This window comes from Dreissena polymorpha, chromosome 7 (genome assembly GCF_020536995.1).
Source record: "Dreissena polymorpha isolate Duluth1 chromosome 7, UMN_Dpol_1.0, whole genome shotgun sequence".
Taxonomy (NCBI): Eukaryota; Metazoa; Mollusca; class Bivalvia; order Myida; family Dreissenidae; genus Dreissena; species Dreissena polymorpha.
In genome coordinates this window covers 47,776,082-47,803,188 of record NC_068361.1, presented here as the reverse complement: position 1 = coordinate 47,803,188, position 27,107 = coordinate 47,776,082, and the positions used below count along the sequence as shown (strand labels likewise).

Sequence of the window (27,107 nt, the reverse complement as noted above, 5' to 3'; positions counted from 1 at the left end):
AGTCCAGGTTTTTCAAGTGGCTTAATGCATGTCAATCAAAGCCTGAAAGCAGTCAATACCATTCCATTTAAAACAACCTAGTGTTTGGAATTTTACGAATAGTTTGGCGCAACATTTCATGGCTTTCACAATTATTGTTATAAATGCCTCTTAAGTGTGTAACTATATAATTGTTGAATACAACATATATAATTTTGTTGTACAGTTTATCAAGTGAAATCTCTAGTTTACATCTTACTAAGCCAACAGAAATATCAACATACAGAGTTGTCCAACCAAAGAATGTGGCAATTAAGCCAATCAATGGAAACATCTCAATGAAAGTAGGGACCCCAAAATTGTACAGAACACATACAATGAAAGTAGGAACAATAACAATATGTATCATCTTTATTTTCTGTATTTTTCATACATGGGAAACCATTTTTTCTCACTCAGACAAATCACATTCTGTACAGCGAATTCACTAATGTCCGATAGTCCAGTTTACGTACAGGAGGGGCCATAACACTGACACATGTCTTTCAGGGTAAATAACGATAAGGACTTGATGAATACTAATGAAAATGATATGGATGAAAATGAGATGAGAATGAAGGATGGGATGATGATGAGGATGATCCATGGCGAAATCGATGAAAATTAATAATGGAAATGAATGAATATGCACTAAAATGCACAATGATACAATATTTCACATTTAAATGACAAATGATCAAATAACCATGACATCTAATAAGTTTAGGATCAAAAGTAACAAAGAAATTTGTAATAATCATTAACTAGTGATGAAATAACAAAAGTTGACAATTTCTTTGCGATCATAAAATAAATTACAATAAGATTAGGGCTTTTTAGATCAGTCTTCAATCATGGTCCAAGATGATCCAATCACAACACGTAGAAGCCTCATTCTGGAAAAACTTGGCTTAATGCGTAAGGGTAAAAAGCCATTCCAGATTAGCTTGTGCAGTCCACACAGGCTAATATGGGACAATACTTTTCACAAACACTGGTGGATTTTCCTTCAGAACCGAACTTTGATCAACAACAACAAAAAAGTCCCAAAAAGTGGTGTTGTCCCAGATCAGACTGTGCATACTGCAAAGGCTTATCTGGGACAACACTTTAAGCACAGGCATCAAGCCCAGTCTTCCCAGAACGAGGGTCCCATGCCATGAGTCAGACTGTTGAACTGGTTCCCCCCTGATGTTGTACTGGTTCCCCCCTGATACTGAGCGATGTGTGTGGCGATACTACTGCTGATGACTCGTCTAACCATCATCCTCTTCATCCTCCCCACCCTCCTCCTCCTCCTCTCCCTCCTGAAACAAAGGTTTTCATTGTTTTTTATTTGAGTCGTGTTCTGAGAAACTTGGGCATAATGCATGTGCGTAAAGTGTCGTCCCAGATTAGCCTGTGCAGTCCGCACGGGCTGATCAGGGACGACACTTTCTGCCTAATTTGGATTTTTGCTAAAAAGAGACTTTATTTAAACGAAAAATGTAATAAAAGCGGAAAGTGTCGTCACTGATTAGACTGCACGGGCTAATCTGGGACGACACTTTACGCACATGCATTATGCCCAGTTTTCTCAGAACAAGACTCATTTGGAATTCCCAAGCCCTTTACCACATAGATACGTATTTTAACGCATGTGTTGTCCCTTAGAAAGTTACATTTAATTTAACACCTTAAATATTAAATTCAAGTTTTAAAGACTTCATTTCCAACCCTTAGATACTGATGAGCAGCAAACAGCATAAAGCCTGAACAGACTGCAAGTTACTCGCAGGCTGTTCTGGTTTTATGCTGTTTGCACATAGCCATTTTCACTTAGGCTCTGAGTGGGAAACAGCATCGATACAACAGTCTTCACGCTAACTATAAGCCCGACAGCCGGGACTGGGTAAATGTTAATTGGGCTACTAGAAATTAATAATTTATATAGTTGGGCTATTGGATTTTTTGTCCGTTTCCAATAAAGCATCATAATTCGGGCCAGTGGTTGAAATATATTACTGTGAAGACTGGATACAATGATTTTTATTAATTTATAAACTGGACCAGCACAAGCAATATGAGCCTTATATCAGGAACATACTTAAGTCAATGTTCAGACTCAACTTATACATTTTATAAAATTGTTTGATCATCATGCTCTATTTGGTGTTCACAGAGGTTTTGTTTTTCTAGAATTTAGCCTGAATCAACTCTTAAAATTTATGCAGGAATGTGTGCATATTCTTAGAGCTGCGATCTGAGATTGTTTGTGGGTTGTGGGCTCATTTTGAATACACTCAACTGAGCAGAAACTCATATCTCGCTCATATCTCATGTTCAGAGTTGAGCTTAACAAGAATATCAGTGAAACTGATGGATGCTCCCCGATGATGCGCTTTGTCAATCTATGTGTTAATAACCACCTAAAAAATATATTATCAGCCTCGGTGACCTTGACCCCAGTGACCTCAAACCTCATCAAAAAGTAGAGGTCCATGCAAGGTACCTACATGTCAAATATGAAAGTGATTGGTCAATTATTGAAGGCGCTATGAGAAACGGTAGCAAAAGTGTGACGGAAGGAAGTCTTTTATTAGCCTCGGTGACGTTGACCCCAGTGACCCCAAACCTCATCAAAAGGTAAAGGTCCATGCAAGGTACCTACATGCTAAATATCAAAGCGATTGGTAAAGTATTGAAGGTGCTATGAGAAACGGTAGCAAAAGTGTGACTGAAGGAAGTACGGAACTACAAACTGGCAACTATATGCTCCACCGAAAATATTTTCGGGGAGCATAAAAATGTACAATGTTAATGATACTGGCCTACAATTGATTGGTGGTAAAATGTACAGAACAAATATTGCATGGTATTCTCAGAAACTTGTTTTCATCTCTACAATCAGTGAGAGAGTTCAATAATTTCATCACATTCATACCAATTAGTTCTTGTCTTAACAGGATAAACCACTGCATCACAACTTGACAAAATCATTATCACGGTGCCTAAACCACGTGACTTTCGGATCTGTGTTGGGAGAATAAAGCGCGACCCAGTTAACATTTTTAAAGATCTCTTTTTAAATATTTCACCATTTTTAATGGGATAAAGAGGAGAGCCCACTCATTCTATATATAGGTATCGTGATCTTTTTAAACAAATTAGTATTTTTTCAGTAAAGTGCAACCGCGCATTTGAACCATAAGAAAAATGTCGGATCAGCGTGGGGACTTCATATTACAAACACGCTTTATTCTCCCAGCACAGACCTTAACTGAGGAGCTGCGCCATGAGCGCATGATACGCCCGTCGTTCGCCAATGAAGTAGTAAGGTAATAAATAACCCTTTGAATCATTTTTTTACTTCAGTTTATTTGTATTTGAATACATGGTTTATTTTATAAGTACATGAGCATGGAGCGCCGTCTCCTTGACATTCATACCATATCTTTTTTTGAGTATATGTATGCATTTCTTTAGAGGATATGGAGTTGAAGTAAACCTGTTATAGATATTTTGACCAATAATAAAAGAGAAATGTAGATGGGTAAGTGGTAGTGTACAATCGGAATAGAAAAAAGCTCACCTTGTTCAATTTTTCAGGGATACTAAAAAAAAAAAAAAAAATCCATCGAAGGATATTTGAGCTACAGTAGGACATTCAATGAAATCACGAAATTTTGACGAACAAAGTCCCATAACTCTGGAACGACAATTCAGAATTCCGTCAAAAACGAAAGGGGATCAGGGTTTATCAATATTAAGATTGTGTTAAAATTTGAAGAAAATCTGTCAAAGGATATTTGACGTAGCGTACGACATTAACAGACGGACGGACGGACGGCTACGGTAGGACATTCAATGAAATCACGAAATTTTGACGAACAAAGTCCCATAACTCTGGAACGACAATTCAGAATTCCGTCAAAAACGAAAGGGGATCAGGGTTTATCAATATTAAGATTGTGTTGAAATTTGAAAAAAATCCATCGAAGGATATTTGAGCTACAGTAGGACATTCAATGAAATCACGAAATTTTGACGAACAAAGTCCCATAACTCTGGAACGACAATTCAGAATTCCGTCAAAAACGAAAGGGGATCAGGGTTCATCAATATTAAGATTGTGTTAAAATTTGAAGAAAATCTGTCAAAGGATATTTGACGTAGCGTACGACATTAACAGACGGACGGACGGACAGACGGACAGACGCGGGGTATACCATAATACGTCCCGTCATAGACGGGCGTATAAAGTCACGTGGTATAGGCACCGTGTTCATAACATTTTTAAATGCTTCAAAATGACTTGGTGCATAATATAATCGATAAATGAAGTTAACGACTCAGACATGTAAACACAATTTGTTGATGTATAGTTCCGACTTCACTACCTGTTTAATATGGTTGCATTAACCCTTTAACATTCAGATATGCACTTTGAAGTGTTTGTATTTCCTTTGACAATCAAATAAAATTTAAAACACTTATTATACTAGATTCAAGTTTTAAATCCTTCATTTCCAACCATAACATATTGATGAGCAGCACACAGGGTAAAACCTGAACAGCCGGCTAGTAACTTGCATGTTTGTTTGGTTTTATACTGGTATATCGCCATATTCACCTTGCATATGTTTGGGCAAGGGTTAAATACTGACAGACCAAAAATTGCATGGTGTTCTCAGAAACTTGTTTTCATCTCTGCTGTCAGTGAGAGAGTTCAATGATTTCATCACATGCACACGCATTTGTTCTGTCTTGTGATCATTTTTCAAACAACTTGCCTAAATCTTACCAAACATGTTCAAAACGCTTCAAAATTACTTCATGCATAGATAATCGTTAACATAATGTGCAATCTGACATGTAAACACCATTCACTGATGTGAAGTTATCAACTAAAGTGCTCCAGCTAGGTCTAAATGGAAGGGCACAGCACACTGCTGACCCAATGTCCCACACTGCCCCCCCCTTTTTTTATCTGATCAATTTTTGTTCAGCAAATTTTATTTGTAGTTCCAATCAATTTTCTGAATTGACATTAAAGAAACTACTTTTATTAATAATAGAAACAATGTTTACATGAAAATACCTGCTCTGTAAAATATATAACATATATGCTATATTTAACACAGGCAACATCGATAATATTACCGCAGCAATATAGTGCCCTGACCAAAGAGCATGCTGCCGTTTTCAATCTGAGCACCAGTATTATATGGTTACAGATTACTGTGTTTTCCCACATATAAAAGAGTTCCATTAGTGTTGTCTAACATATACAAGAGTTCCCATACATGTTGTCTAACATATACAAGAGTTTCCATATGTATTGTCTCCCATAAACAAGGCTTCCCATACCTCATCTTGGTCCTCTCCTTCTAGTCCATCCTCCTCCTCCTCCTCATCTACATCATCCATGTCATCCTCCCCTCCTGTACCCATACCTCCCTCCTCATCTATTTCTGAGGCCTGTAAACATTTACGGAGATACTGTATGCCTGGGATAAATAAAACATGAAGAGCAAATGCTCGGCTGTGGGTGCAGTTTTGAATAAATGAAGGCTTGTCAGAAGAAAAGGAAGAAAGGTAAGTGGAGTTTTTTTTAGAGGTCACAGTGACCTTGACCTTTGACCTAGTAGTGTTTTTCCCAGGCCGTTTTAGCGTGGCGAATTGCCATACCCTTGTTTTGTTTCGCCACGCTGCCCCTTTCAAAGTCAATTATCGCCACGCTGCCCTTTTCAAAGGCAGCCCCCTTGCCCCTTCATGACATGAGCACCCGCTGGTTTTCGCGCCCTTATTGATAACACATCAATAGGCATAATAGCCCTTTGTCCAAACTACCTTGCAGACTAGTGTCAGAGTATGTCCCCAAGGCCGCGAAGATTCGCTCGGTTATGAATTTGTCATGCGTGAATAACCCCATGTCAATATTTATCGATAATTTCAGTGGCATGGTAATGTATGCATACTAGTCCACAATAAAATCATGGACAGTTACTTCGGAGACTTCTATTGAAACCAAGATTTTCCTCGTGGAAAATGTGCTTTTCATGCATAATACAATATCATCAAAACATTTTTCTTAAATTTAGATAATTAATTATTGACAGAATTACTGTAACATTTTCTTATCTTATTAATACGCAGACATATTATACGAGTTTACGTTGCTATGCGCACCTGTCGGTTTTCATTTTAACAAGATGGCGGACGATACAGCTAATAAATTGTGACTCTCAGCAAAAATGGCAATTTTACGATGGAGATCACACAATTAGAAGAGATAAATGAAATGCACATGCTAAAGAACGATGCATTAATCGTTAAACACAAAAACAACATATTTATCAGTAATCTGTTCATTTGATGTATGTCACGGAAACGAGCGTTTGCAAATTGTTAGTGTTCAGTTTACTCATTTTACTGGAAAAACTTCTGACAAGATTATCGTTAGAAAATGGGATAAGACAAACATGGTTTCATTTATGTGTTAGTGGATCTGTGTATAATCAGATTCACATGCATATATCGCTTTATTATGTTTTTCATTCTGCACAGTTTACTGCAACAGCATGCTACTTTAATGGAGACATAGCAAGGTAAATGTATTAATATTAATAAAAGAAAGTTAAATACACCAATTACCATTAAATGTGCTTGTTTATATGTTTATGTGTATGCTTCTCTCTAAACAACTTAGTCACGTAACGTTTTTGCCCTTTTTACCTAAACTGCGAGTAAAATGCCCTTTTTTAAAGTAATGCGCCATGCCCCTTTTCCCTCCTGGGAAAAACACTAGACCTAGTTACCCCAAAATGGGTGTGGCGTGTAGAACTCATCGAGGTGCAGCTACATATGAAGTTTTAAAGTTGTAGGTGGAAGCAATTTGATTTTAGAGCCAATGTTAAGGTTTAAGCAGGAGGCGGACGAGCTGGCTATGACAATACCTCGGGTTTTCTCTGAAAAACAGCAGAGCTAAAAATGAGCTGCCCTCTGTGGAAAAAGGGATTTTACGCATTGTGTCAAGTGTCATTCCGAAATAGCCTGTGCAGTTCACAGGGATGACACTGTACTTGATGCTATCACAATAGTTTTATTAACGAGTAATTATCGATGAATAGATTTTTACTGCTATCCTTGTTCCCTGGCCATCCTTTGGAGCATCTTGTACCTTAAAGGGCCTAAAATTGTCCAATAGACAACCAAATAGCTATTTTGGTGAGAAAAAAGTCATTACCAGGTAGTATTGCAGAGATCGTTGGCCAAGAGTGGATAAGTTGATCCTTGGTCAGGGAAAACTGGGCTAAAAGCACGTGCTAAAAATGCCGTCAGAAGTAGCCTGTTTGCACAGGTTTGGCCCTTACCAAATAAGACAGTAAACGTTTGGGCCTTTCCAGATAGTACTGTAGAGGGTTGGGTACTGTAGAGGGTTGGGCCCTTATCAGATAGTACTGTAGAGGGTTGGGTACTGTAGAGGGTTGGGCCCTTACCAGATAGTAGTACTGTAGAGGGTTGGGTACTGTAGAGGGTTGGGCCCTTACCAGATAGTACTGTAGAGGGTTGGGCCAGATATCGTCCTTTATAACCTCTCCCAACTCATCAGCGCCGGCGTCCCCATGGTCAGAGAACCAGCAGAAGAACGACTCCTGCTCCTCAGGACTGCGCTTGCGACTTCCCTTGGCGGGCGAGTTTGACTTCTTCGTTAAATCCTGTAAACAAAACAAGCAGGCACAAACATTATACTGCACTTTGCTATGAGAGAGAGAGCATGTTTCAAAATATGTGTAATTTGTAAATTTTAGGAATGTTTTCCAACACAAATACAGTGACACCTTGCTATATCCGATGACCAAGGCAGATACTTGTTAAACAAGTAAAAACATTGAATTTATACCCTCGCTAATTAAATTTTGTTAATGGATGGGTGCAGAACAAAAAGAAAACAAGAATGTTGTCACACTGAGAGAGACAGACAGCTATATACCGCCTTCTTCGAAAAAGGAACATACTATACAAGCGGATAAAAGAAAAAATCTTTACAACTTAGTTGTGCACAGTAAAAGCCACAGTCAGAAATTTTCATTATAATCACAGACTTTCATTAGTCTAGCATGTACAATAACAGCGATTTTCCTTGTCCAATTGGGAAAAGTACCCGTACCGGTCCGATTGGGAAAAATTGACTCGTGAAAACCTCAAAATTGGGAAAAATCGAGTCGTGAAATCCTGAAATTGGGAAAATCCCGTCGTGAAGTTTGGGTATTATTGAATACATCATACAGTTCATACTTAATTGAACACACCCATTTAAATAATCATTTGCAGGCATGCCTTAATGACCATTAAGTTATAAAGTTTATATAAATAACAAAATATTATAAAGAACACACCAAATCAATTACTTGTTGTTTTAATCTCTTTTAAAGCAATGTCTCTCTCTTTCATTTTTGTGAAAATTTCAACAATCTTTGATGTTTGATCATCACTCAGTTGCTTGCATCCCTCCCTGCACAGCATCATTATTGCTGTCAATGTGTCCTGTGATAGATGGTTCCGATTGTTTTTTTGGCATAATATTTGCTATTATGACTCATTTCAAACTACGATAAGGTTACAAACCGACGTAAAACAGTACGCTGGCTGCCTGGCAAAAGAACCGGAAACAGTAACAACTCTATTGATTGAATGCGCTGAATAATAAAACCCGAAATTAATCGAGCGCGTGGTTACACACAACTATACGATTTTCTTTGTTCGCTCGCCGAAAGTTGGTTTTTTTACGAAACTTTCTATCGTTTTGAGAAAAAATTCGGACGCTGATTGGGATTTTTCCAGATGCCGATTGGGAATTTGGGAATTTTCGATCGATTGGGAAAGTACCGTTTTGGGAATTTGGGAATTTTCGTTCGATTGGGAAAGTACCGTTTACCGGTACTTTATAAAGAAGGAGGAAAATCGCTGAATAACATCATTCCGTGGCTGACATGCAGATATCCTGGCAACTAGTGCCGAGCTTGCTCCAGGACAGTTTAAAGATAAGATGCAGACTAACTTATCTGCGTTACTTTAAACTTTTTAAGTTTACTTTGTTGCATTGAATGCCATGTATTTTTTTGAGCAATCCCATTTCCTGGGTAGAAGCAGTACCTGGGGAGATCTTAAGATCCCATAAATATAAATGATCCCGGGACATGGTGATGTTCAAGCAGATGCAATATCCACTACACCTCAGCAACATTATTTGGGTAAGCAACTAACCATTGGATTAGACTTGGATGAAAGTGTGTTCAGCAAATCTTAAAGGTAGTCGATGCATTGACAGGGTTCGACATTAACTTTTTTACAGCAAGACCATCGGACCAGCTCCTCTTAAAATCTACTAGCCCGAATCTGATGTATACTAGACCATAAATGACATTGCAAATAAACACAATTGTGTCATGTAACTGTTTAATCAGGATTTATCAGTAAAAAATCAGTGAACACCAGAAAGTTATTTTGATGCATAGAGTTAACAGTTTTTGCTTTTCTTCGTCAAGTTCAAACCATGGAAACTCAATTTTCCTTTTAGGATAAAATTGACGTTTTCTTTTTTTTATATTCAAGTTTCCTGTCAGTTTTACCGACGGATTCTTCTTTTTTTACTGATTTTTCGGACAAAAATCCGAACTTGAACAAAGCCATTCTTTAAATTACATTCTTTCGTCTGCTACGCCAAAATGTTTGCATTGACGAAACCGATTTTCGATAGAAGTCGTAAAAACATGCTGTAAAGGTTTACGACACTGCAGAAAATCATTAATATTCATGACATCTTGACCAATGGAAAAAGCAATTTCTGCTGGAAGCCCTCCTTTGCGTCTAAAAATAGCGATGAATCATGTGAATGCTCCGCGTTTATTTATATACGCTAGTTTTGTTCTGATGTAAATAACGGATACGAGAGTAATTTTACACATTAAGAAAAAAGGTTTTCACAGCAGTTAGTTATAGTTCTATTAATCATTATAGATTTTTTCATGTACGACCAGTCGGACAAGCTAGCCCGCAGTTTAACTAGACCGACCACCGATCTTACTAGACAATGTCTGTCGGACGTGCCTTAGTGTCGAACCCTGATTGACTGACTAGTTATTTGTAGAAAACCCTATCCCATCCACCAAACCGGACTTTTGACACTTAACTTAGTGTTTTCTTTCATTATTTTGGGAATGGGACCAGGGCTGTTTGGATTGGGAAACAAGATGTGTTTGTGAAACACTATGTCCCCGTATATGACGTTTGACCTTGAAGGATGACCTTGACCCTTCACCACTCAAAATGTTTAGCTCCATGAGATACACATGCATGTTAAATATAAAATTGCTAGCTTCAATATTGCATAAGTGACATTACATGAGCAATTTTGACCCATATATTTGGCCTTGAAGGATGACCTTGACCTTTCACCACTCAAAATGTGCAGCTCCATGAGATACACATGCATGCCAAATATCAAGTTGCTATCTTCAATATTGCAAAAGTACTCATAAAATTAGCGATTTTGGCCACATATATTTGACCTCTGACCTTGAAGGATGACCTTGACCTTTCACCACTCAAAATGTGCAGCTCCATGAGATACACATGCATGCCAAATATCAAGTTGCTATCTTGAATATTGAAATATTGCAAAAACGTACATTAAATGAGCGATTTTGACCCATATATTTGACCTTGAAGGATGACCTTGACCTTTCACCACTCAAAATGTGCAGCTCCATGAGATACATATGCATGCCAAATATCAAGTTGCTATCTTTAATATTGCAAAAGTTATTGCAAATGTTAAAGTTGGCGCAAACCAACAGACCAACAGACAGGGCAAAAACAATATGTCCCCCACTACTATAGTGGGGGACATAAAAACTAGCATTGTTTAGACTAAAATTGAGAAAATTTGGGTTGCTAACATATACTCTACAATAGAGAATATAAAAGAGAACAAGAATGTTGTCACACTCTGAGAGACGGAGAGCTATATACCGCCTTCTTCGAAAAAGGAATATACTATACAAGCGGATAAAAGAACAAATCTTTACAACTTAGTTGTGCACAGTAAAAGCCACAGTCAGAAATTTTCATTATAATCACAGACTTTCATTAGTCTAGCATGTACAATAACATCATTCCGTGGCTGACATACAGACGGGAGATCTAATCATGACTAATGTGTAACTTTTTGTGTATGAAGTTCTCTTCGTGTTATCAAACCAGAATTAAGAAATTATGTGGGTTTTTATTAAAGTTGTTTAAGTCACAGCAAATTCTGCTTCCAATTTTTATTCATCCCCATGAAAGCCCATATTACAAGATGTAGAAAACCCCATCCCAACTACCAAACCAAATTTGTGTTTTCTTTCATTATTTTGGGGACGGACCCATGCCCTTTGGTTTTGGAAAAATATCTTTGTTTAGAATTAAAATGGGAAAATTTGTGGTTTCTAACAAATACTCTACAATTGAGAATATATGTGTTTTCAATATTTAATTTGATAGTTACAATCTAAGAGCTTATGCCAGAGTAATGCGATTCATTAATTTTATATTATTTTAGAAATCTTCAATTGTGAAATTGTGCCAGTCATTTCTGACTGTAAAATATGCGTTTTTTTTAGATAAGGCCCAAGTTTCAGCCCTAAAAGTAACCCCAAAACAACGCCCCGTTCACTATGTTTACCTTCCCAGAGCACCATTTGATTGGTGTAGATTTGGAGGACGGCTCTCCGGTGTCGTTCAAGTGGAACTCTTTTGAGATAACGCTGTTTTCAAAGTACTGGTTCTTGTCAAAATACTGGAACAAGACAAGCAGGGTTTAAAACACCATAAAGAACAAGTAAACGATATACATCACAAGTTTTAAACTCACAGGTAGACAGCAAAGAGGGATTTGCACTATTCATTTTGAAGAAAAAACACACACACAAAAACAAGCGCAAATTCTGAATCGGATTTGGGGCTGTACAAAGACAATATTTTAATGTGGAATACCAAACCCTGTGGGAAGGGTCCTTTTATTTGGTTAAAAAATGTACATGGTTAAGAACTAAGAATGAATTCACCATCAAAAATGCAAACAATACGACATGCAAATGCACATTTTACTTACAAAGTTGATTTTGTATCCTGACTTGATGTCCTCAAATTCTTGAACCTCGACTTTCGTCAGAAACTGTAGCGCCTCTTCGTCCTCTTCATTTAACAACGCTGACACTTGTGGATGGTTTACAAACTGATCACGCAGTTAAAGACACAATGCAGAGTAAACTTGATACAGATCCAACCGACTAGCCTTTAAGAAACATTCAAGGGACTATCTGATGAATTTACTTACAGTGCAGCGCCCTCACACTACTTTGGGGGGAAGGGGTCCGCAGCCCTTAGGAGGGGGAATTTTTGCGGCGTTTCCATTTTTGGGGGATTTTTTTTACTTACTCTCTGATTATTACATTTGTACATGTTTGCACTATATTCATTGCATTTTTCATAATTGAGTATGTTTGCAAAGATTAAATTGAAATAGAATTGAGATATAATAATCATGAGACACATCTTTCCATTAAAAAACAAGAGCGCCGCATGACGGAGCAATATACGCCCGATTCGTGTGCCATTGGAGATGATACACTGATGATTGATGTATTTGTTTTGGAAATAAGCAAAAAAAACAACAACAACTTATATAACTGATATATTCATATATATGCATTGATATCAATAAGTGTACACTTAGTCTCATTTGTTCTCTAAAACACAATATTTAAATCATAATTGTTTAGACCTACATAGAATGGCAGTATTTCCTGTACTGATATTACTTATCTTGAAATTAGTTCCCTAAAAACTGAAATAAATATTTGGTTTGAATGTTTAAATACTGTTTGCTTTTACATTTTATATCAGCATGAATACCAAGGCTGTCTGTAATTCACCTTTATAAGATGCTTATAGCGGTTTTTATTGCTATCAAGTTCGATAAGTGTTCAGCGGATGTAAATGAGGTGTATTAAATTGATAATCATAAACCTGTATAAGGCATTTTGGCAAAGTGGCGCCGTTGAAAATGCACTAATTGACCCTATGACCTAGTTCTTGACCCGACATGACCCATATTCGAACTTGACCTAGATATCAACTAGATGCAACTACTGACCAAGTTTGGTAAAGATCGGATGAATACAATTTGAATAAGAGTCCGGACAAAGTGGCGCTGTTGAAAATGGACTAATTGACCCTATGACCTAGTTTTTTACCTGGCATGACCCATATTCGAACTTGGCCTAGATATCAACTAGATGCAACTACTGACCAAGTTTGGTGAAGATAAGATTTATACAATTTGAATTAGAGTCCGGACAAAGTAAAATGCACTAATTGACCCTTTGACCTAGTTTTTGACCCAGCATGACCCATATTCGGACTTGACCTAGATATCAACTAGATGCAACTACTGACCAAGTTTGGTGAAGATCGGATGAATACAATTTGAATTAGAGTCCGGACAAAGTGGCGCCGTTGAAAATGCACTAATTGACCCTATGACCTAGTTTTTGACCCGGCATGACCCATATTCGAACTTGGCCTATATATCAACTAGATGCAACTGCTGACCAAGTTTGGTGAAGATCGGATGAATACAATTTGAAATAGAGTCCGGACAAAGTGGCCCCTTTGAAAATGCACTTATTGACCCTATGACCTAGTTTTTGACCCGGCATGACCCATATTCTAACTTGGCCTAGATATCAACTAGATGCAACTGCTGACCAAGTTTGGTGAAGATCGGATGAATACAATTTGAATTAGAGTCCGGACAAAGTGATGCCTTCCGCCCGCCGCCCGCCCGCCAAGGGGTTTCACATATTACGTCCCGTATTTTATACGGGCGTATAAAAACAATAAAAGCTGCGCCATGAGCGCATGATACGCCCGTCGTTCGCCAATGAAGTAGTAAGGTAATAAATAACCCTTTGAATCATTTTTTTACTTCAGTTTATTTGTATTTGAATACATGGTTTATTTTATAAGTACATGAGCATGGAAATCACGAAATTTTGACGAACAAAGTCCCATAACTCTGGAACGACAATTCAGAATTCCGTCAAAAACGAAAGGGGATCAGGGTTTATCAATATTAAGATTGTGTTGAAATTTGAAAAAAATCCATCGAAGGATATTTGAGCTACAGTAGGACATTCAATGAAATCACGAAATTTTGACGAACAAAGTCCCATAACTCTGGAACGACAATTCAGAATTCCGTCAAAAACGAAAGGGGATCAGGGTTTATCAATATTAAGATTGTGTTAAAATTTGAAGAAAATCTGTCAAAGGATATTTGACGTAGCGTACGACATTAACAGACGGACGGACGGACGGACGGACGGACGGACAGACGGACGCGGGGTATACCATAATACGTCCCGTCATAGACGGGCAAATAAAAAATCCATCGGGGGATATTTGAGCTACGGTAGGATACATGAACAACAATAACATTTAAGGTCACAGTGACCTTGACCTTAGAATGAATGACCTTGAAATGACCAGTGGTCATCTAAGTGTGCTTGCAAACCTTCATGTCAAGTTTGAAGACTCTATGTCCAAGCATACCAAAGTTATAACAATTTTAACATTTTAACATTTAAGGTCACAGTGACCTTGACCTTCAAATGAATGACATTGAAATGACCAGTGGTCATCTTCTAGTACTGGCCAATCTTTATTTCAAGTTTGAAGACTCTAGGTACAAGCATACCAAAGTTATAACATGAAATAAGAACTTTAACATTTTTACATTCAAGGTCACAGTGACCTTGACCTTCAAATGAATGACCTTGAAATGTCCAGGGGTTACTTACTAGTTCTGGCCAACCTTCATGTCAAGTTTCAAGACTCTAGGTCCAAGCATACCAAAGTTATAACAACTTTAACATTTTTACATTCAAGGTCACAGTGACCTTGACCTTCAAATGAATGACCTTGAAATGTCCAGTGGTTACTTACTAGTTCTGGCCAACCTTCATGTCAAGTTTCAAGACTCTAGGTCCAAGCATACCAAAGTTATAACAACTTTAACATTTTTATATAGCTACAGTAGGACATTCAATGAAATCACGAAATTTTGACGAACAAAGTCCCATAACTCTGGAACGACAATTCAGAATTCCGTCAAAAACGAAAGGGGATCAGGGTTTATCAATATTAAGATTGTGTTAAAATTTGAAGAAAATCTGTCAAAGGATATTTGACGTAGCGTACGACATTAACAGACGGACGGACGGACGGACGGACGGACAGACGGACGGACAGACGGACGGACAGACGGACGCGGGGTATACCATAATACGTCCCGTCATAGACGGGCGTATAAAAACAAGATGTGTTTGTGAAACACAATGTCCCCCTTTATGACCTTTGACCTTGAAGGATGACCTTGACTTTGACCCTTCACCACTCAAAATGTGCAGCTTCATGAGATACACATGTATTTCAAATGTAAAATTGCTAGCTTCAATATTGCAGAAGTGACATTACATGAGCAATTTTGACCCATATATTTGACCTTGAAGGATGACCTTGACCTTTCACCACTCAAAATGTGCAGCGCCATGAGATACACATGCATGCCAAATATCGAGTTGCTATCTTCAATATTGCAAAAGTATTCATAAAATAAGCGATTTGGGCCACATATAATTGACCTCTGACCTTGACCTTTCAACCACACAAAATGTGCAGCTCTATGAGATACACATGCATGCCAAATGTCAAGTTGCTATCTTCAATATTGCAAAAGTATTCATAAAATAAGCGATTTGGGCCACATATATTTGACCTCTGACCTTGAAGGATGACCTTGACCTTTCACCACTCAAAATGTGCAGCTCCATGAGATACACATGCATGCCAAATATCAAGTTGCTATCTTCAATATTGCAAAAGTATTCATAAAATAAGCGATTTTGGCCACATATATTGGACCTCTGACCTTGAAGGATGACCTTGACCTTTCACCACTCAAAATGTGCACCTCCATGAGATACACATGCATGCCAAATATCAAGTTGCTATCTTCAATATTGCAAAAGTATTCATAAAATGAGCGATTTTGGCCACATATATTTGACCTCTGACCTTGAAGGATGACCTTGACCTTTCACCACTCAAAATGTGCAGCTCCATGAGATACACATGCATGCCAAATATCAGGTTGCTATATTCAATATAGCAAAAGTTATTACAAAATGTTAAAGTTGGCGCAAACAGACCAACCAACCGACAGGGCAAAAACAATATGTCCCCCACTACTAGTGGGGGACATAATAAAAATACTTTTTTAGGGGGAATTTTTCCCCCAAAAAGGGGAAAAAGTATACTTTTCAGGTGGGGGACTGCCACCGAATTTCGGCGGCAGATTTAATAGATTGAGGGCTCTGCACTGTCTCTGCTTTTAACCCATTTATGCTTGGTGGACTCTCCCATCCTTCCAAATTGGATCAGTTTATTTCCAAAATTAGGGATGTCTCGTATATTTAGACTATTTTTTTACAGAAATTCCTTTATGCAAACAGCGCAGACCCTGATGAGATGCCGCATCATCCAGCGTCTCATCTAGGTATACGCTGTAAAGTGTTTGCCAATGCCTTTTTTCTAGACGCTAGGCAAAATGGGTTAATATGGTAAATACGTGCGAGTGAAACTCTACATGCCAACATCATGATTTTTAATAAATTAAAATTTTAATATTCAATACCCCAGCACAAGTAAAAATAAGAATATTAGTGAAACTTATAGATGCTCCCTGATAATTCGCTTTGTCTATGTATCATGGGTTTATTGTGAGGAAATAATTATATTCAAAGGGGAAATTACTCCATGAAAACTCACTCAAACTAAAAATGCTTAAAAAATGTCATAATTAATCAAAGGTAATAAACTTTCAGACAAAATGATCAGAGCCCAACCAGGCCATAACCCATGTCAAACAAACAAGCAAATTCATTGAATTGATATATCCCGCCAATATATTCTGGACAAAAAAGTGTTATATTTGACACTCAAAAAAGCATTTTTTAAAGATACAAAGGGCCATAACTCCATAATTAACAGATGGTGTACAATGCCATTTTGCGTGCATCATCCTCTTATCTATATATATACTCATACCAAGTTTCAATGAAATCCGCCAAAGCACTTCCAAGATATGGCTCCGGACAAAAAAGTGCCGGACAACGCCAAAACAATATCCCTCCGCCTATGGCGGGGGATAATAAGGAAGCTTCATATTAAGTGTCATAAATTTTTAGAACACTTGATCCAAAGCGGATAGGATTTGATTTAAAGGGCAGCAAACCCCTAGAAGAATGAACAAAATACATGTGCATGTCCACCTTCTAGGGAATGCATTTAAACTTCTGATCATTCGTTTTTGAGATCTCACACAGAAACAAAGAATCTATGAGGAAATGACATTAAAATAATCAAACGGCAAAACTCCCAGAAAACTCATTTGATCCCATGAAGATGTGACAGGCCACCATGCATGGATGCTGAACATAAAGTTTAATTGAATTCAAATCATCAGACTTCGACATCTCAAACCGACGTGAAACATGACATTTTCTTAATTAAAGGGCAATAACTCTCCGACAAATTGTTGAACCGGATGGAAATGTCCATCCTTAAGGATGCTACATACCAAGTGTCATCAAATTTGGATCATTAGTGTCTGAGATCAAGCATGGAAATGAGAAGAGTGGCGGGAATAAGGGCGTACATAAAGTAGGAGGAAAACGATTAAAGAATTATGATGATTTTTAGCTACCCCTTTCGGGCAGCATACAATGATTCTGGATTATTTTATTTTATCCTAGCTTACACCAGCTTTTTCATTTCTCAAAGAAGTAATTTTAGCGAGAATTCTTCCCAAAATGAGCAATTTCTTCCCACAATCCATAGACTAGGGCCTCTTCCCAATGAAGCGAGGAAACCCCCTGTGGATGTTTTTCTTTGTACTCAGAAATTTGTTTTCATCTCTTCTGTCAGAGAGAGAGTTCAATAATTTCATCATATACATCCATGTTCGCTCAGACTTTTGCATCTAAGTAAAGAACATTTTCAAAGGATATAAACCATTGAATTTCAACTTTCCAAAATGTTCATTCCATAATAAAATGTCTAACTTCTTCGAGATTAGAGACTCATCTACTGTTTTAAAGTGATATAACATAATGCATGAGATCCAGATAAGAGAAGTATATGCGTATATACGCATTGAAAAAAATAAAAAAAACGCATTAAAAATAGGCCCAGTATGTAACAAAACGCAGTACAAATCTTGGTACGTATTTTAAATCGATTTAAAAGCGTAACCGGTTTAACCAATAATCCAGTTGACTTTTTAGTGTAAGTTTACCTTTGAATCAAAATAGTAAATCAAAACAAGATGTGTTTGTGAAACACAATGTCCCCGTATATGACGTTTGACCTTGACCTTTGACTCAAAATGTGCAGCTCCATGAGATACACATGCATGTCAAATATAAAATTGCTAGGTTCAATATTGCAGAAGTGACATTACATGAGCATTTTTGACCCATATATTTGACCTTGAAGGATGACCTTGACCTTTCACCACTCAAAATGTGAAGCTCCATGAGATACACATGCATGCCAAATATCAAGTTGCTATCTTCAATATTGCAAAAGTACTCATAAAATGAGTGATTTCGGCCACATATATTTGACCTCTGACCTTGAAGGATAACCTTGACTTTTCACCACTCAAAATGTGCAGCTCCATGAGATACACATGCATGCCAAATATCAAGTTGCTATCTTGAATATTGAAATATTGCAAAAGTGTACATTAAATGAGCGATTTTGACCCATATATTTGACCTTTGACCTTGAAGTATGACCTTGACCTTTCACCACTCAAAATGTGCAGCTCCATGAGATACATATGCATGCCAAATATCAAGTTGCTATCTTCAATATTGCAAAAGTTATTGCAAATGTTAAAGTTGGCGCAAACCAACCAACCAACTGACCAACAGACAGGGCAAAAACAATATGTAGTGGGGGACATAATAAGCTTGTTATAAAAATGGCGGCCCATCATGTTTGTGGATCAAAAAAGGGACATTTTAAGCGACCAGTGGCTCCTGCAGACATCGAAATTCGCACTAGTCCGACAGCAAAAAACTATTATTTTTTCTTTTGGGCATGTAGGAAATCCAATATTTTAAGCCCGACGTGCTTGTACAATTAATTAAAAAGAAAACGAGTTCCACTTTCATTTTCAATATTTGTAAACAAAGTTTTGAGCCACTTAAATCAACAGCCGCTAATGTATTAACACACTGCGCACACGTGCTCAGGGCTCGACATTAACTTTTGAAGCCACTTGTCCAGTCGGATAAGGAAACCATAATTACACTTGTCCTGACCAAAAAGCAACTTGTCCTGACCATTATATCTTTATTCTGCTCAGTACTTTGCAAAATAATGAAATAATACAAAATGCTCAAATCATAAAGACTTGAATCGTTCGAATTACATGTAAACATAATTGTAGGCAATTTCAATACAAAAATAACTGACTAGAATAACAGGAAAACTCAAGATGATTAATTTTTAATACCTGACAAAAACTTGTGTGTTGCCAACATCAAACAGAAAATGTTAAAAGTGATGTATATGAACAGTACTTAACTGATATTTAAAAAAAATCATTCTATACATAGGGAGGACGTCACTACGTTAATTGTCTGTAAGATCGGTGTGTACCGGTGTCGTAAATCGCATATTCTTTACAAGGGAGAATATTCTTGTTATCTTGGCAAAGAAAAAAATGTTAAGGGTTGCTTCCCTTGTGAACAGTTCAGTGTAGTACATGTACAATGTATCACATGGAACTATCGGAATATCTCGGGCTTCGACGATTAAACGTGAACAAAATATACTCGGAAAAGTTGAGTGATATCTCAACAGAAATAATGGCTTTAAAGGCATTTTTTCTAAGTTATACAATTATAATGACCACTTGTCCTGTCGGACTAGCAAATTTCTTTATTTACTTGTCCGGACTAACAATTTGGTTGTCCCGGACAGTCGGACTACCTTTAATGTCGAGCCCTGCGTGCTGATGATTGGATTACTGCGCATAAGGCGCATGGTTTTGTGGTTCCCGGATTACTATTATGTAAAATAAATGTTTTACGTTGCGTTCGGGACACAGAGAGTAATGGCTGAACAGTTGTCATTCAAGTATGTCGTTGATGAATGTGAATCTGAGGTAAGTGTGATTGACGCATTTGTCAACTGGCTTTTTGTAGAATAACCTGGCACTAAATTGCTTATATATTTTCTGGTGGTTCAGGTTTGCTCTCTCTTTCACATGGATATATTGGATACATTTCTGCTAATTTTTTACCTTAACTTTATGTATTAATTTATAATTGTGATTTGATTCTTCTTATTTCAGGATCCGAAAGAGGCTGGCTCAGATGACGAGGAAGCTAACTTGGATGAGGATGAAATTAATAAGAGATTTGTATTGTATTCTAAAGATTGAATAAATGAATGCTTCTTTGGATGTTTTATGTTATGTTTATCAGAATTTTTAACAAAAATGTTTGGGCTAGTAAAATCTGACTCGGGCTTGTTCAAATTCCCATAGTACTAGCCCGACTTGCTTGTAGATTTCAATGACTGCTCCTGCAGGGCCCTCACACTACTTTGGGGGAAGGGGTCCGCAGCCCTTAGGAGGGGGAATTTTCGCGGCGTTTCCCTTTTTGGGGGATGTTTATACTTACTCCCTCATTATTTCATTTGTACATGTTTGCCGTACATTCATTGCATTTTTCATAATTTAGTATGTTTGAAAAGATAAATTGAAATAGAATTGAGATATAATAATCAGGAGACACATCTTTCTATTAAAAAAAAAAAAAAAAAAAATTTTTAAGGGGGAATTTTTCCTCCCAAAAGGGGAAAAAAGTATACTTTTCAGGTGGGGGACAGCCGCCGAAATTCGGCGGCAGATCTGATAGATTGAGGGCCCTGTCCTGCAGGAATATTTTTAAAGAAAGTCTGTCTATATCGTCTGACGTCATTTTAAATCCATTCTGTTTGCATTTAATAATATAATAACATTTCTAGATTATACACGCCATATACTTTGTCAGTTTTCTATGGAAAATACCCCTAAATATTCCTAAATACCCTTTAAGGCTGAAACAAAGGAGTAAAATACGCTTTAACAATAATATCAGGGGGTAAAAAACCCTTAAGACAAAATCCTTATCTTGAGCTCTGATAAAAACTCCTAATTAATGAACATCATTCCTTTGTTCTTCAAGTCCCTCACAGTCACTTTCACCCTATTACTACTCCTACAAATGATAATTGTCACCAAAGGATACTGCAGTTACCCAGAAATTAGGTATTTTGGCTATGAGATCTGATCGTTTCTGGAAAAATGGCTGCCGCAATTTGTTGTACTTCTGTTCGACTTTCAAAATTTCTTCGCTGGCTTGTTCATTCAGTCTGTCTATTTCATTCTGCACTTCATCAATCTGCTCTATCGCCTCCTGTTGCTCCTTATCTGCAAAACAGGTTTTCTTACCATTCAAAACTGTGAAAACTGCTTTTTCAGTTGGCAATACTTTGGTTACTGTTGAATTGAGAACATAAGCGTCACTTAAAATTAATTCAGTTTTAATTGATGGTTGTTGCTTGATAAAACAGCCATGCAATTTACGTTCTGAATATTTTAAGTGATGCAACCACAGACAGCAAAATCATTTAAACAAGACACATGTACGTAGGACACGGATGCCCCAGCTTCTACTTTTGTCTCCAAACTCAGCTTATGCCAAACAGGAGCTGCTGCTATGTAAGCATTTCTGATCGCCAAAATCGTCGATGCAATTGAATCTTTCAGCTGGTGATTAAAGCTAAACATTTAAATGAAAATGAGATTGTAAAAAAAATCTATGTTTCTATAAAAGTGTATCATTACCATAAAGTACCATTATACCAGTACTTTATAAAGGAGACACTGTGATCACGCATTATCATAAATACAAAGGAAATATAATTAGTGCAGCTGTATTGTACTGAAAAGGTCACTACCAAAAGCCTTTATGTTGGGCTGGTTCAGGAAAAGGGTTTGCTTAGTATACCCAACGAGAGCGCCGATGGCGTTAAAAGCATAGGTGCAAGATACAGGGAAGAATGGCGTCACGTGGTATAATGTAGTTCGATATCGCCATCCGCGAATTTCTCAAATCAATAATTTCAAACAATTACCGACTATTTAAATAGATAATCTTTCCATTTACACCAGTGTTTGAAACGCTTATGAACAATAATTACCCAAGCCTTTCAAAATTTAAGCATGGACAGATCTGTATCGAACTATTCTTTTCACAAATGAAAATAGACGCTACCCTATTCGTCTGCGTCAAGAATTTGTCGTAAAACTTGTGGTAAGCGTTAGATGCAGACGTGCACAACAGATTGAGTTATGAATACAGATTTCTGAATGCAGATTTTTATAGAAACTCCTCGCAGCAGTTACTTCCCTTGCTTTGCCCGGTCAGTAACTTCTAGTATAAGGGAGGCCACTGCGTAGGAGATTGAGATTTATAGTGCAGATAGAATTGTTTTATGAACGAAATTTGTTTTAGGTTATAAGAAGATTTTTTAACATAAAACGGTCTTAGAAAAATTCACTCAAAACGGTGTCAGCAATATTCTTGGAAGAAAACGTTAGAAAAACGTTTCCAAATAAAAAAAATTGTAAGAGTGACCATATACTAAATTAAATAGATATTTCGTATGATTTTTGATCAGGTAAGGCTTCATAAAGGGCAACCGACCGATGTGGATTTTCGAAATGTGGTTTCCCGGTGTGACCCAAATTCGACGATATAACGGTTACATAAAGAAATATTTAGCAAATAATGAAAAAACTTATATAGCAAAAAATAATAATTTTTAACTTGGCTGTAATTCTTTGAAATGATTCCAAGGCAATAATCATCCATTTAAAATTAAACCGATAAAAATAGAACATTGTCGAATTTAGGTGTCGTCGAATTTGGGTTACGGTAGGATATATACCATAAGCATAGGTGCGTAAACGCACCTATGCTAAAAACTAGATGTAATGAATACCATGATGTTGCAAAAACAAAAGAAAACAGAACACAACACAATTTCAGTATGCTTTAAGTCTTAAACTGTCACAAAAATTTGCAACATTACAGCTGATCTTAAAAAATTCCAATGTTTTCATCGATTCTCTTGCTGCCATTTATTTTTCTTAGGCTCCAAAAACACCATGCCGGCTTGTGACGTCGCCTTTATTCAATTTAAATCGTACTTTCATTTTGAAAATGGGTCCAAAATCATTGTCCACATACATGCAACTGATGTTCTAATCGAAATATCATGAATTTAAATACTAAGTGTGTTTGTTTTTATAGCAATTGTTATTGCTAATGACATTGACGATAGCTTTACTTTGTGTTTGAACAAAGAAATCGTGCTCATCGTTTCTCAGTTCGAGACTGCATTTTTAAAAGGCCAAGTTTCTCTACGTTTAAAGTACCAAATATTTCCAAAATTATATCAAACCATCTGTCAAACGAAATGATTGCTAAAAAAATTCAAATAACTAGCATACCGGCCTGTTCATCGGCATTTTCAGCCCCGTTCTTCTCGTCGGTCTTGGCTTGTTTAGCAGTAGTGGCCATGTTTTCGCGAAAGAGACTGAAATGAGCATGCGCGCCCAAACATTTCGCATTACGCGGGATTTGGCGAGCCGGTTCGAGTGTTTCCGCCTCTGCCATACGAACCAATGAAAACCGCCGCAAATTTTCGGGGAGAAAAAAAACGAATCGTTGCTGCTTTCGTGTTTGTCCGGGTCTTTCCGTCAAAAAAGCTGTACACACATTTTCTCAAACATCACACATTTGGTTTAGTGCTACCTTAGCTCGACATTTTGTACATGAACCCGTTGCCCATAAAATAATTTAAACGAAATAGGGTTACAGGCCGCAAAGCGTCAGCATAAAATTAATCGAAAGCTCAAGGCTCGCTTGTGGTTAAATCTTATAATTTAATCTAATGGATGATCGAACAATATATATTTAGATTAATAGAATAAAGCTTTGTTCTTACTTTAACCCTTACTGTGCCCTCATTGACATTAATTTCTGAAAATCGATCTTAACTGTCATGACGTTCATTTTCGCAAGGTTAAGATTCGCTCTTCTTAACCGAACACCTTTGAAAGACTTCCATTTACATAACGGATAGAGCTGCATAACACATTTATAAACGCTCAATTTAGACTATGAAACGCATGGGCGTAGCATATGATATAGGTGTCCCCCCCCCACCCTCCGCATCCCCTACACTAACGGTCCAACGTATGGAGTCCATAATGATGAAACTGGTAATATTAGAGGCATTAAACTGAAAGTGACAATTCAGACCTGTGCAGTTTAGCCATATATTTCTTAAAACCATATTTTAGTATCAAAATTGCACGAGTGGAATCTTGCTTATTAATTAAAATCATGCATCACGTGAACAAAATTAACACTTACGTTTAGTATACAGCTAGGATTAGTGAATTCTTCACTCACCGCTATCGTTTTTTCTTTTTAAAAGCAAAACAAGGTTAGAAGTTACAGGCAGATATACGGTTTATTAGCGCTGTAACGATTTGTTAATGTACATATATTACAAAGCTATATATTAACTGAACACAAATCGCACGTTAGAACATCACACAACAACCTGAAAGACGTCAACAATGTCGCCGCAACGAAAATGACACTAAGAGCCTCGTTGTGATAAAACTGGGCGTAATGCATGTGCATAAAGTTCCTTTCCAAATAAGCCTGTGCATTTCGTACAGGTTAATCAGTGACGACACTTTATGCTTGTTGTATTTTTCTCTTCTTCACAAAAATGCAACGAACGCTGAGAGGGTAGTTCCTGATTAGCATGTGTGGCTTGCGCGAACGAAAACCTTTTGTTTGAGATATCAGAACAAAATATGACTAAAATCAAAGCGCTGAAGGCATTGAAGTTGTACGCTATTGCATAATTTAAGACGCAACTCTTTTTTAAAAATTAATCGCAAGTTTGAAATGAACACACGCCGTTCAAATTTATAAAGAATGTGTCAAAACGCACGGGTCGAGATTTGTGTGCACTTTTTTATTATCCTATTTATTTTAAAGAGATAACTTAGACAAAATAACCACAAGTTCAACATGGCCCTTTTTGACGTTCGGAAAGCATAAAAAGTATGATGAACATGGTAATGAGAACTGTTTATTTTATGCTTTCCGATGGTTTATAGAGAAATATCAGTGAAATAAAACGGATATTTTACTGCTTTAAACAGTGAAAAATAACAGTGAAAAATATCGATATTTTTCATTGTTTTCCTACGAAATGACGTCATTTATTCGACGAAATGACGTCATAAATCCAGCGAAATTATCCATTTAAACTCTTTTACAATGTAAATAAACGGTGAAAAAAAGCATAAAATAAAAATAAAAGTTGTTGGATACGATTGAATATCGATTTCTATTTACTCGTGATCATAAAAAACACATATTTTCACTCGTGGCTGCGCCACTCGTGAAAATATTGTTTTATATGATCACTCGTGAAATAAAATCGATATTCAATCGAATCCATCAAATATCCTCTATATATAAAAACAATTTGCAATCACCATCATAAATGAATATTGTTGGAATATCGAATACCTATCTCACTAAGAATATAATTTCATTATGGAAATTCCCTGTACAAAACTTTTGATTTTTGACACCATATACAAATTCAAAATATACAATAACATAATTGATGAAAATAAAAATAAATCTGTTAGCAATACTTTTTACTCACGAATTAGGTAGTCATAAAGACAGCCCTGTTGACCCGTATTTTTTTGTTTATGCATTACTTGTTACCCTAGCAGTTCACACGGTTTCAACAACTCTCACCTAAACATAGGTATAGAGCACTAATGCGCTTTTTCGGCATAGCTGTTTTACCCAGCTTTTCACCTTAAACGACTTTTACACAACGCAAGCAGACACGCATGAATATTTACGAATAGTTCATAGGCTGATTCGAGATAAAACCTCTGAACTTGGGCAACATCACTGTGTCTTTGCTCAGCGCAAAAGATGTAGCACTGATCAGTGTAAGGAATTCCGGACTACTCTCTGTACGTTCAAATTGTGGCCAATTTACAATTACGCGTTAAAATCAATCTCGCAGAATTTCAGGGTCAGTACTCGTTCACTAAATCGTCAGGAGCATATATAATTGACTATCGATAAACATAGTTTTGCTTTCAAGATGAGAAAACAAACATTACCGAAAAAGTATAGTGTCACGAAAAGAAGAAAATCGTTTAATTATCCAACCACAAACGTTTCCCATACTCAGTCAGCACGTCTGGAAATCGTTCCTGAACGCCTGGATAGGCTGCCTTTATTTACAAGTTTGCTATTTTGAATTCAATTTTGTATCGAAAAGCATTGAGCTAAAATGTGCCATTTAAAATTCGCAATGAGATTTTTAATAACCCTCGTCATGCGAAAATGGGTCTTATTCATTATGCGCCCAACATATATATAGTCCACTCAGCCTGCGCATCTCTCAGTCTGGTCAGGACATACATAATGAGACCATAACACATTGAGTGATTTTATAGCGAACAGCATCGCCTCTGACCAGACTGCGCAAATGCACATGTTGGGCTTAAGATACGCTGGTCGAAATACATAAGACTCATTTTCGCATGACGCGGCTATGAAAGTGTGATTTAAATGTGTCGAAAGAAAACTGCGTGTAAATCAAATATTAACAAACAATATAGTTCGATGGTGAAGAAATATACTTATAATAAGGCATGTGGGGACACAGATGATGTGCACTCTCGTAGTTTATTTTTTATCTACTTACACCAATGTGTGGGTTGACAATGATAACACACATTTCAT

General features: G+C 37.0%; 1 protein-coding gene across 1 annotated transcript; it reads right to left on the bottom strand.

The window, feature by feature from the left end:
* Nucleotides 1–377: 377 nt before the first annotated feature.
* On the bottom strand, nt 378–23,909 carry LOC127837632 (protein SET-like). Its single transcript, XM_052364866.1, has 7 exons — nt 23,750–23,909; nt 21,480–21,661; nt 12,158–12,280; nt 11,729–11,842; nt 7,551–7,718; nt 5,368–5,478; nt 378–1,325 (listed from the first exon to the last, which is right to left on the bottom strand). Exons 1-7 carry the CDS (start codon nt 23,817–23,819, stop codon nt 1,275–1,277), a joined length of 819 nt encoding a protein of 272 aa, XP_052220826.1. The 5' UTR covers nt 23,820–23,909; the 3' UTR covers nt 378–1,274.
* Between the last annotated feature and the right edge of the window lie 3,198 nt (nt 23,910–27,107).